General features: G+C 69.2%; 3 protein-coding genes across 3 annotated transcripts; 2 read left to right on the top strand and 1 right to left on the bottom strand.

The window, feature by feature from the left end:
• Positions 1 to 4,121: 4,121 nt before the first annotated feature.
• EMIHUDRAFT_241860 (hypothetical protein) lies at positions 4,122 to 5,965 on the top strand (the record flags this gene model as incomplete). The annotated part of the gene is made up of 4 exons (XM_005773152.1): positions 4,122 to 4,535; positions 4,625 to 4,957; positions 5,124 to 5,151; positions 5,235 to 5,965. 4 exons carry the CDS (start codon positions 4,122 to 4,124, stop codon positions 5,963 to 5,965), a joined length of 1,506 nt encoding a protein of 501 aa, XP_005773209.1.
• Positions 5,966 to 6,179: 214 nt separating this feature from the next.
• EMIHUDRAFT_241859 (hypothetical protein) lies at positions 6,180 to 7,007 on the bottom strand (the record flags this gene model as incomplete). Its single annotated transcript, XM_005773151.1, has 1 exon — positions 6,180 to 7,007. The coding sequence occupies one exon, from the start codon at positions 7,005 to 7,007 to the stop codon at positions 6,180 to 6,182; it is 828 nt and encodes a 275-aa protein (XP_005773208.1).
• A 1,437-nt stretch (positions 7,008 to 8,444) lies between these two features.
• EMIHUDRAFT_469919 (hypothetical protein) lies at positions 8,445 to 10,822 on the top strand (the record flags this gene model as incomplete). The annotated part of the gene is made up of 6 exons (XM_005773150.1): positions 8,445 to 9,103; positions 9,294 to 9,368; positions 9,540 to 9,600; positions 9,976 to 10,032; positions 10,166 to 10,276; positions 10,374 to 10,822. The coding sequence occupies 6 exons, from the start codon at positions 8,445 to 8,447 to the stop codon at positions 10,608 to 10,610; spliced, it is 1,200 nt and encodes a 399-aa protein (XP_005773207.1). The 3' UTR covers positions 10,611 to 10,822.
• Between the last annotated feature and the right edge of the window lie 1,162 nt (positions 10,823 to 11,984).

Genomic DNA, 11,984 nt, shown 5'->3' with positions numbered 1-11,984 from the left:
CGCCTCGTCGACGCCCTCGGCGACGCCTCCTCGCGTCGCGTGCCCGTGCGTGGCGACCGTACCGCCGGCAGAGCTCGAGTGGCCCTCCACGCCACCCCGAGACTGCCCGGCGATGGTGCCTCCGCCGCCGCGCGTTGCCGCCGCTGCCTCGCAGCGGCTCTGTGCCTCGGCGCCGAGCCGAGACATGCCAGGCGGCCCGCCGCCGCCCACCGAGACGAGGCCCGCCCCCTCGTCGTGCACCGCGTCGCTCGCGCCTCCGCCAAAGCGATCTCGATCACGCTTTGCGGCGACGGCGCCATCGACGCCGACTTGAGCCGCTGCTCTCGCCCAGCAGCGGGTGCTCGCCGCTGTCCACGGACGCGGCTCGTCAGGCGGCGCGGTGCCGCCGGCTGCAGCGACGGCTGTCCCGGCCGTCGCGTCCTCGAGAGAGGCGAGCGAGCCGGCAGCCGAGCCCGTATGGCCCTCACCGCCACAGCCGCTCTGCCTGCCGACCTCGCTCTCGCCGCCGCCGCCTGCAGCGGCGCCTCCGCGGCTCCGAGAGGACCCGGCCCGCGGCCGCGCCTCGCCTAGCGCCTCGGCGACGCCCTCGGCGACGCCTCCTCGCGTCGCGTGCCCGTTCGTGGCGACCGCACCGCCGGCAGAGCTCGAGTGGCCCTCCACGCCACCCCGAGACTGCCCGGCGATGGTGCCTCCGTCGCCGCGCGTTGCCGCCGCTGCCTCGCAGCGGCTCTGTGCCTCGGCGCCGAGCCGAGACATGCCAGGCGGCCCGCCGCCGCCCACCGAGACGAGGCCCGCCCCCTCGTCGTGCACCGCGTCGCTCGCGCCTCCGCCAAAGCGATCTCGATCACGCTTTGCGGCGACGGCGCCATCGACGCCGACTTGAGCCGCTGCCCTCGCCCAGCAGCGGGTGCTCGCCGCTGTCCACGGACGCGGCTCGTCAGGCGGCGCGGTGCCGCCGGCTGCAGCGACTGCTGTCCCGGCCGTCGCGTCCACGAGAGAGGCGAGCGAGCCGGCAGCAGAGCCCGCATGGCCCTCACCGCCACAGCCGCTCTGCCTGCTGACTTCGCTCTCGCCGCCGCCGCCTGCAGCGGCGCCTCCGCGGCTCCGAGAGGACCCGGCCCGCGGCCACGCCTCGTCGAGCGCCTCGTCGACGCCCTCGGCGACGCCTCCTCGCGTCGCGTGCCCGTTCGTGGCGACCGCACCGCCGGCAGAGCTCGAGTGGCCCTCCACGCCACCCCGAGACTGCCCGTCGATGGTGCCTCCGCCGCCGCGCGTTGCCGCCGCTGCCTCGCAGCGGCTCTGTGCCTCGGCGCCGAGCCGAGACATGCCAGGCGGCCCGCCGCCGCCCACCGAGACGAGGCCCGCCCTCTCGTCGTGCACCGCGTCGCTCGCGCCTCCGCCAAAGCGATCTCGATCACGCTTTGCGGCGACGGCGCCATCGACGCCGACTTGAGCCGCTGCCCTCGCCCAGCAGCGGGTGCTCGCCGCTGTCCACGGACGCGGCTTGTCAGGCGGCGCGGTGCCGCCGGCTGCAGCGACGGCTGTCCCGGCCGTCGCGTCCTCGAGAGAGGCGAGCGAGCCGGCAGCAGAGCCCGCATGGCCCTCACCGCCACAGCCGCTCTGCCTGCTGACCTCGCTCTCGCCGCCGCCGCCTGCAGCGGCGCCTCCGCGGCTCCGAGAGGACCCGGCCCGCGGCCGCGCCTCGCCTAGCGCCTCGGCGACGCCCTCGGCGACGCCTCCTCGCGTCGCGTGCCCGTTCGTGGCGACCGCACCGCCGGCAGAGCTTGAGTGGCCCTCCACGCCAGCCCGAGACTGCCCGGCGATGGTGCTTTCGTCGCCGCGCGTTGCCGCCGCTGCCTCGCAGCGGCTCTGTGCCTCGGCGCCGAGCCGAGACATGCCAGGCGGCCCGCCGCAGCCCACCGAGACGAGGCCCGCCCCCTCGTCGTGCACCACGTCGCTCGCGCCTCCGCCAAAGCGATCTCGATCACGCTTTGCGGCGACGGCGCCATCGACGCCGACTTGAGCCGCTGCTCTCGCCCAGCAGCGGGTGCTCGCCGCTGTCCACGGACGCGGCTCGTCAGGCGGCGCGGTGCCGCCGGCTGCAGCGACGGCTGTCCCGGCCGTCGCGTCCACGAGAGAGGCGAGCGAGCCGGCAGCAGAGCCCGCATGGCCCTCACCGCCACAGCCGCTCTGCCTGCTGACCTCGCTCTCGCCGCCGCCGCCTGCAGCGGCGCCTCCGCGGCTCCGAGAGGACCCGGCCCGCGGCCGCGCCTCGTCGAGCGCCTCGTCGACGCCCTCGGCGACGCCTCCTCGCGTCGCGTGCCCGTGCGTGGCGACCGCACCGCCGGCAGAGCTCGAGTGGCCCTCCACGCCACCCCGAGACTGCCCGGCGATGGTGCCTCCGCCGCCGCGCGTTGCCGCCGCTGCCTCGCAGCGGCTCTGTGCCTCGGCGCCGAGCCGAGACATGCCGGGCGGCCCGCCACCGCCCACCGAGACGAGGCCCGCCCCCTCGTCGTGCACCGCGTCGCTCGCGCCTCCGCCAAAGCGATCTCGATCACGCTTTGCGGCGACGGCGCCATCGACGCCGACTTGAGCCGCTGCTCTCGCCCAGCAGCGGGTGCTCGCCGCTGTCCACGGACGCGGCTTGTCAGGCGGCGCGGTGCCGCCGGCTGCAGCGACGGCTGTCCCGGCCGTCGCGTCCTCGAGAGAGGCGAGCGAGCCGGCAGCAGAGCCCGCATGGCCCTCACCGCCACAGCCGCTCTGCCTGCTGACCTCGCTCTCGCCGCCGCCGCCTGCAGCGGCGCCTCCGCGGCTCCGAGAGGACCCGGCCCGCGGCCGCGCCTCGCCTAGCGCCTCGTCGACGCCCTCGGCGACGCCTCCTCGCGTCGCGTGCCCGTGAGCGGCGACCGCACCGCCGGCAGAGCTTGAGCGGCCCTCCACGCCACCCCGAGACTGCCCGGCGATGGTGCCTCCGCCGCCGCGCGCTGCCGCCGCTGCCTCGCAGCGGCTCTGTGCCTCGGCGCCGAGCCGAGACATGCCAGGCGGCCCGCCGCCGCCCACCAAGACGAGGCCCGTCCCCTCGTCGTGCACCGCGTCGCTCGCGCCTCCGCCAAAGCGATCTCGATCACGCCTTGCGGCGACGCCGCCATCGACGCCGACTTGAGCCGCTGCCCTCGCCCAGCAGCGGGTGCTCGCCGCTGTCCACAGGCGCGGCTCGTCAGGCGGCGCGGTGCCGCCGGCTGCAGCGACGGCTGTCCCGGCCGTCGCGTCCTCGAGAGAGGCGAGCGAGCCGGCAGCAGAGCCCGCATGGCCCTCACCTGGCGACAACGGCAACTCGTGGGATCTCGGGAGTGGGATTGCGAGTGGCCTGTCTTTGCGCACGCGACACTCGTATCATGTACCTTCTGCGCTGAATTTACTGGCTGCTGGTGTAGTGGTGGCGCTGGTTGGTATCGCTGCTACTGCCACTGACCGGTGCCGCTGAGCTCAAACTGGTCGTCGCCTCCCACTGGCGTGGGCGAGAGGGTGACGAGAGCGCCGGCGGCGCCGAGCTCGGCGCTCCCTCCGTAGACCGCGTCAGTGGCGACCTCGTTCCCGACCAAGCCGACATGGACCTTGGCAAACACAGTCCACGGCCGGACTTTGATGCGCATGTCCCACCGGCGCGCGACACCGCCCGCAGGTCCAGCCTCCTGCCACTGCTGCGTCGTGACCACCACTGCGCATTCATCTCCGGCCGCCGCCATGACGAGCAACTCGAGTAGTGCGCTCGCATGTGCGGCAAGCCGCAGCATGCGCGAGCGCGACGCGATGCGCCCGCCGACCAAACACGTGAGAGCCTGATTCTTTTTTCCAGCGAGATCAATCAATCAATCATTATAACGACATTCTTACTGTGCCTCTTTTGGTACTGCGACGGACCTGTGTCGAACCTGTGTGGTAAAATAAAAAGCCCCGTCAGCAGTCCTCCTCCGGGAATGTACGTAAGAGCTACATACACAAAAAAGGAAGAATGGGAGGAACTTGTGTAAAAAGAAAGAAAGAAAACGTGTGTGGTGTTTGAGAGACTTGGTTGAATTCATACAGGAGCCAGGGGGCAGGGGGGCATTACGTTACAGAGAATGGCCGCCCGACCCGCCACGGGCATCGCTGCGCAGCTCGAGGAGCTGCAGCGCAAGTACCGAATCATGGAGTGCGACCGCAAGTCGTACGCGGAGGAGGTGGAGGCCGTGCTGCGCAAACAAAAGCTGCAAAACGAGAAGCTGCGCCGTGAGAGCCAATCTCTCAAGGCGGAGCTCTCTCTGGAGGCGCGCGCCGCGTCGGCGAGCGAAACTGCGGTGGCCTCCGTCAAGGAGACGCAGGTGCGGGACCTGATCAAGGAGGTGGGGAGGCAGATCGACGCGGAGAAGCAGCGGGGAGAGAAGCTTGACGCCCGGCTCAAGTCTCTCCGTGACCGTTCGCTGCAGGAGCGCAAGGAGATGGGTGGACACAACGCACCGGCCGAGCACACCATGTCCACGGACAAGTGCATCAAGGTGCGCGCATGTTCGCGCCGGCTGAGACGCCGCGACTCGCGGCCCGCGGCGGCAGACACCACCACTCGTGCAACCACCCCCGCGTACAGGCGCTCGAGCGCAGGTTGCACCAATCTCTGATCAAGTTCAACGAGGCGATCACCGCCAACAAGGAGCTGCGGGCGCAGATTGACGACCTACGGCGCGAGCGAGTCGTCTTTGACGGGGTGCACAGGCGGATGCAGAACGAGCTGGCCGAGCGGAAGCGGCGGATGGCCGACATAATTGAAGCGGCCAATGCCGCCTTTGAGGCGCGCGATAAGGCGCATGGCAGCGCCGCCTCGCTTCGACTCATCGCGGAGCGTGAGCAGCTTGACTTTGAAGCGCAGTGGAAGAAGATGGGGCTGCAGGCGCGCTATCGGAGCGCGCCCCAAGCCGCTGTCGTGGCCCGCCCCCCGCCCGTCCCCTGTCCATGACCGCACGGCGCCCCGGCCCTAGCGCAGATGGAAGAGGACCGCCAGCAAGCGGAGCGTCTCGCACGGAGCAGCTTCCCGGGAGAACGGCAAGGGGCCGCGCCCGGGGAGCCGGGCACTGGCGGCGAGCCCGCAGGCAGAAGAAGCTCGGCGGGGGCTGGCAAGTCTGGCGAGCGCAGCCCGCCTCGTGCTCCCCCGCCCTCTCTCGAGCCGGAAGGACTGCACGTCGGCGAGCTTCGCCCCATAGGCGTGGGTCGCATCGAGCCGTACGAGGAGGCGTTCTCGCAGATTCGCAGCGCGACCGGCAGCTCGGACATTGACGCGTTGGTGGAGGCCTTCATCGCCAAAGAGGACGCCAACTTCAAGGCGTACAACTACCTGAACGCCCTCGCGGCCGAGGTGGAGAGGAGCGAGGAGGCGGTTGCCGCGCTGCACGGCGAGGCGGAGAGCTTCCGCGGCGCCGATCGCGGCGCAAGCTCACAGCGCAGGCGGCTGGTGACGGAGCTGTCCGACCAGGCCGCCGAGGGCGAGGCCAAGGCGGAGCAGCTGTCGGAGTCGAGCCGCAAGCTCAGCGGCGCCATCAGCTCGATCTGCAAGATTGCGCACCGACTCGTGGGCAGGACCTGCAGCGACAGGGACCTCAACAAGATTGGCGGCTGCGACGAAAACTCCCTGATGCTGTTCATGGGGATGATTGAGCACGCGGCAAACGAGACGCTCGGCCCCGCCGCTCTGGACGCGAGCGCCGGCGCTCCACGCGGCGGGCCGTCTGCAAAGGCGGTGACGTCGACCATGGTGCTCGGTGCGGAGAGGCTCCACTCCGACTCGGACGAAGAGGCGGGAGTGCCACTTTCCCGCAACGAGCTGCAGCTGCGAACGATGAGAGGCATCGAGAGGCGCGAAGCGAAGCCGGCCGCGAGCAGGCGCGGAAGCGAGGCGGGCCAGCAGCGGCGGCAGCCCAAGGGGCATCGCGGATGAGGGTGGAGAGCCTTTGCTGCGCGTACGTCGGTGGTCGGTCCTCGCCGGGGCGGGGCGGGGCGGAGAGCCACCACTGCCGCCACGCAATTTTTCCTCTACTCCGCAGTTTTCTCAGACTTTTTAACCACACATTTTAGTCTTTACGACCTCCGGACCTCCGCGCAACGGAGAACGGTCCGAGCGTTTCAAGTTTATGACCGCTCTGGCCCTTCGCTCAGCCGAGCAAGTCCATCGGAGCATCGGCGGCGTCGGCCGCCATCGGCGCGAGGTACGGGTCGCCGCGGCTGCGGCTGGAGAAGAGCTCGCGCCGGATCTCGGGCGTCACCTTTGGGTGCGGCTGCGCGCGCAGCAGGTCGCGCAGCGCCTCCTTCTGCTCGGCGGTCACCTCGGTCTTGTAGTGCTGCGCAAAGGCGAGCAGGCACTGCTGCCAGAGCAGCGTGGGCACGGACGAGTCGGCCGCGAAGGAGACGAAGTAGGCGACCAGCGCGTCCACGACGCGGTACGGCAGCGCGTACTTTTTGAGCAGCAGCGTCCGCAGGAAGAGCGCGTTCGCGGGCGAGTACGGCATCTCGGACAGCTTGAGGATCGCGACGGCCGAGTGCAGCATCGGCACCGACACCTTTGCGAGCACCGACGAGACGATGAGGGCCTCGCGCAGCGCGCAGCCGCCCTCCTCTCCGAGCGGCAGCAGGATGCCCTTGAAGAAGGCGGCGGGCTTGTACAGCGCCTTCTTGACCGCGAGGTAGAGGTGGAAGTTGAGCTTGCCGTGCTCGCGCACGTCGTCCTGCACCGCCGGCAGCAGCACCGTGTTGAAGAAGCGCTGCGCCATGCGCGCGTTCATGTTGGAGGCGAAGAGCTTGGTCGCCTCGCGCGTCGCCACCGGCGACCAGAGATGCGGCTCGGTCACGTAGAGCACCTCCTCCCAGTTGGCCAGCCGCGGCACTATCTTGAAGGCCTTTGGCAGCTTGCCCGAGCGGTACGTCTTGAGCAGCAGCCCGACACCGCGGTACACCTCCAGCACCTTGTCCGGCAGCTGCGGCATCGGCGCGTCCGCCGGGCCCGCGCCGCCCCAGCCGCCGCCGCCCTCGCCGCCGCCCTCGCCGCCGCCGCCGCCCGCCGCCTCTGCAGCAGCGAGCCGCTCCATGATGATGTCGGCGAGGTTGCGAGCGCGCGGTGCGCCCCCCATGAAGAGGCTCAGCGCGCGCTCGTCCTGCTCGTCTAGCTCCAGGTCGTCCACGTCCTCGTAAAAGTCGCCCGCAATGGGCTCCTCCTCCTCCTCCGCCTCGGCGGTGTCACCCGCCTCGTCGTCGTCGTCGCTGCCGCCGCCGCGGCGGAGGCTGCCCGCGGACCTGGCTGCCCCGCTGTGCGCCGCCCGCTCCTCCGCGTCCACCTCCGCCTGCTGCTCGCGCGCCTGCGCGATGATCTTACGTGTCAGCTCCGTCGGCAGCAACTGCTCGTCCTCGGCCTCGTCCTCGTCGCTCCCCTCCGGCCCCGGCCGGCCGGCCGCCTTGCGCCGCTTCCGCGACGGCTCGCCGGTCGCCTTGCGGCCGCCGCCGCGCGCGGGGCTCTTCGCTCGACTCCTGGCCGGGCTCTTCGCTCGCATGGTCGAGGTTGGCATCGTGACCGTGAGAGAGGGTTGGACTTTTTGGGGGTGTGGTATTGTAGGTGCTGATGCGGCCGCCTTACTGCTAAAGCCATAGGCGTAGGCTTCAGGACTTGGAGGCTACAGACACCCACACATCGCGCGAAGCCGCCATCTTCCACGCAAATACACCTAACTCCACGCCAGCACCGGCCGGTGCTCGTCTAGAGCGCGGCGGCGAAGTTGGATTGCCTGGCGAGCGGCGGGCGCGGCACCCGCGCCGGTCGCCGCACCCGCACCAGCAGGCGCGTCCCCGGGCGGGCGGCCCGGGGTGGCCCCCGGCCCCCCGCGCCGAGGCCCGAGGGACCACCATCCCACCCACCCGTGTCGAGGGCTGGCCTTGGGCGGTCAGGACCATCCACCCCCTCTCCCCCCAAAAGAATTTTAGCTGCATTCCAGGTGTAGTTTATTTTTGCTTGGGGCGGCCAGCATGCTGAAATTCTGGAAAAACCTGACCGGCCCCTGCGGTGCCCCTACCTACCTACCAGCTACCTACCTACCTACCCTACTTATGGGAAACTAAAAAAGAAATCACGGTATGGGTGAAGGTGGGGTACTATACCAACTAAAGTGATGGCTGGTGGTACTCTCCTGCAATCACAGTCCTTCCTGTGACATGGCAGGCCACTATCAAGCCCTACAAGCACCAGATCACCCACTTGGGGAGGGTTGACGTCGTGATTTTGGCGAAAATTTCTTTTTTTGCTGTGAAAATTCCGGCGTGAAGAGAGGGAAAAAACCCGACGCCCAGACCTACCCTTCCTACCCCGGCATGCTGGCCGCCCCAAGCAAAAAGAATACACACCTGCGGATTCAGCCTTCTTGCGCCCCTTACGAATGATCCACATCGAGGCGTCCTCCGTCGAGGCGGCGGTCTCATCCACGCTGCCCGTTGCCGCGGTGTGGCTAGCGACAGCCCTGGCGCCCGCGATCGTGCTGATCGTGTGCCTCGGCCTCGCTCCCGCATTCGGGCCACCGCGGCGCTCCCGAAGCAGTGTTGCGTCGGCAAAGCAGCCTGATTCTGAGGTGCTCAAGGTGGTCGAAAGCGCCACCGCCGCCGCCGCCGTCGCCACCGCCGCGCCCTTTCAGCGGGCGAGCGAGGTCGCCGAGACAGCGTCCGCCGTGCAGCGCCTCCTCGAGGACGACCGCTACCTCGTCGCAGAGCCGCTGCTCCAGCGCCTTCAGGCCACGGCCGTGAGCGGCGGCGCTCCCGCCCGCGCGTCCGCCCGCGCGCTCAGCCAGCTGCCGGCGAGCCTCCCGGCCGCGACGGTGCTCCAGCGCTGCGTCGAGGCGCGCGCGGCGCTCGCCTCCATCTGTGGCGCCGCCGGCTGGCGGCTTGTCGCGTCGACCGAGCGCGAGTCTCCGGCAGTGCCGCGGAGCAGCACCTTCCTCAAGCGCGAGGCGGGGCTGATGTGGTCGAAGACGGTGGCGCAGCTGGCGGTGCCGGCGGTTGACGCGTGCGCGGTCGTGCGCGAGTCGCAACTCTTCAAGACGTGGCGCGCGGAGGCTACACACGCGCACGCACGCATACACACACGCATACACACACGCGCGCACACGCGGAGACACAAACACAGAGCGCACACGCACGCACGCACACGCACACCACACGCACGCAAAAGCCGGAAGCCACAAGAGAAGCCGACACGCACACGCACACGCACGCGCGCCGCCCCCCCCCCGCAGGTACCCGTGCTGTGTCGAGAGCGAGCGGCTCGCGGAGGTGGGACGCGCCGAGGGCCTCTTCCGGGTGGAGCAGCGGTACGCTCCAAGTACTTGCACACACGCGCCTCATCGAACCCGCGCCTCATAGAGCCCCACCTTGCCACGATGAAGGCGCGCGGCGCCCAGCCCACCGCCTTTTTTTCGCCGTCTCCTCTGTCCCTCGCAACCCCCCTCCCTCGGAGCCCTCAGCCCAGCTCTCCCTTCTAGGTACGAGTTCCCGCTGGTCCCCGTCGCGCTGCGCGAGGACATCGTGCTGCATGGCTTCCTGGTGGACGTCTCCGAGGAGGGCGACACCTCCGAGACACCTCCGAGACACCTCCGAGACACCTCCGAGACACCTCCGAGACGCCTCCGAGACACCTAAGAGACGCCTCCGAGACACCTAAGAGACGCCTCCGAGACGCCTCCGAGACTCCAAGCGCGTCCACCGCCAGCCCATGGCCCGGCCGACACGACACCCGCGACCCGTCCGCGACCCTTCCACGCCCGCCCACACCGCCGCTCCTTCCGCGACCCTTCCGCGACCCTTCCGCGACCCTTCCGCGACCCTTCCGCGACCCTTCCGCGACCCTTCCGCGACCCTTCCGCGACCCGCCCCCGCCCCCGACCCGCCCCCGACCCGCCCCCGACCCGGCACCCGCAGGAGCACGGAGGCCTCCTCGTCTGCGGCCGCTCGCCGAAGCAGTCCGAGTGGGCGGACGTCCGCTTCCCGCCAAAGCCGCCCGGCCGCTACTCGTGGCCACTTCCTTTGGCACTTCCGAGACACTTCCGAGACACTTCCGAGACACTTCCTAGGCCGCTACTCGTGGCGCACCGACGTGACCGCGCTGCAGTTCTTTGTCGAGCCGTGCGGCGGCGCGGGCTGCAAGATGACGCTGCAGCTCGGCGTGGACGACCCGGGCGACGCGTGCCCAAACTGGCTCGTCGACGCGCTGATGAAGCGAGTGATCGCCCGCCTCTTCTCGGCGCGCGGCGACGAGGGGCGGCCACGCTCGCCCACCGCCCGCGACGCGTCCGTGACGCGTCCACGACGCCCCGCAGGCGCTGGGCGACAAGGCGGCGGCCGTGGCGTCCAGCCCCGCGACGAGCCCCCACGCGGCGTGCATGGCGGCGAACCCGCAAATCTACAACGAGTGGCTGCCAACCAAGATCGCCGCCTGCGAGGCGAGCCGCCGTGCCAGCGCGCGGCTCGTCGCTGCCGCGCCGGCCGCGCCGGAGCGCCGATGGACCTCCTCCCTCCTCCGGTGCTTCGCCAGCCCGGCCGCCGGCAAGGCGTAGCATGATGCGCGCGGCGGGGTCGGAGGGGTCTCTCTGGTTGCTGGGGTCGGACTCAATATGTAGCGTGGGGACCGGGTGGGCACATGCGAGATGTGAGCGTGGTTGGGCGGTCGGCACGAGGGCCCTTGGCTCGAGGAACGAGGACGAGGTGTGTCGGTGAAACTGTGAGAATACCGTACTAAGCTCGACTAACGTACCATATACACACAAAAGCAAGTACGAAGTAGCAAGCGATGCGGAAAGACACTGACAAGTGACGCTTGCCGCGGGAGCGGGTGGGCGGGGGTCGCGCGCGGTCTGCAGGGGGGGAGCGGTGTGTCCGGTGAGGGGGTTCGAGGGGGGGGGGGGATTGCTATCTTGGCCGAAGCGGGACCACCGCACATAAAGTCCACACACTCACAACAGTCCCTCAGCACACACGCCTTGTCTGTCGTGGATCGTGCCCACGCGAAAAGGAATCGACCCGATGTGCAAAGCATACAAGAAGGGGAGAAGGAAGAGGAGAGACGCCGGTGGTGACGAAGCAGAAACTAGCGCAGACGAGAGCAGGGGGCAGACCCGGGGACTGGGGAGCCGGAGCGGACGGCATCAGACGCCCTTGCGAGGCGTGGCCGCTCACGCGGCCCGATGGGGAGGAGCGGGGCGGACTACGGGGATCGGCTTCTTACACAGCCCTTCCCTGCAGCGAGCCCTGAACGATAGCGGTCACGCCGTAGCTCGCGCATAGAAGCAGGAAGCCAGGCGGCCGCATCGCGTTCGCTGTATACGTTTTACCCAAAACCGGAACCAAAACACGAATCTCCAATCCAAGAAGGGATGAAATCCCTTATGGATATAATCGCCAAATTATCTCAGGAACATAGTGTGAATGCCCGGGAACAGCCCCTCCTGGCCCGAGTGCGGGGCGCGAGGGACAAACAAATTCAGAGGGCATGAAAGTCGTCAAGCTGCTTGATCAGGCCAGTAAAGATGGCCCGCGAGGCAGCCTTCGTGAGCAGGTCGGCGAGCATCACGACGCCGGGGAGGTGTTCGACAGAGATAACGCCACGGCTGACGAGATCGCGAAGGAATTCGGCGGCGCGCAAGATGTGCTTGGTCTTCTTGAAGGCAACGGGATCGAAGGCCATGCCGACGGCGGATTTGCTGTCGCAGTTGATGACGCTGGCGCCGTCGATGGAAAATCCAAGGTCGATCAGTAGCTCACGGATGAAAATCACCTCCTTGGCGGCTAGCATGGCGCCAAAGAACTCTGCCTCGGCACTAGACAGCGTGACAGATCGCTGCATTTTGGAGAACCAGTGGAAGAGACATCCGTAGAAGAAGAACATGCCACCGGAGCAAGAGAACTTCGTTGCCCAGTTTGAATCGACGTAG

The sequence above is a fragment of the Emiliania huxleyi genome, assembly GCF_000372725.1.
Source record: "Emiliania huxleyi CCMP1516 unplaced genomic scaffold EMIHUscaffold_344, whole genome shotgun sequence".
Lineage (NCBI taxonomy): Eukaryota > Haptophyta > Isochrysidales > Noelaerhabdaceae > Emiliania > Emiliania huxleyi.
This window is presented reverse-complemented; position numbering and strand designations above follow the sequence as displayed.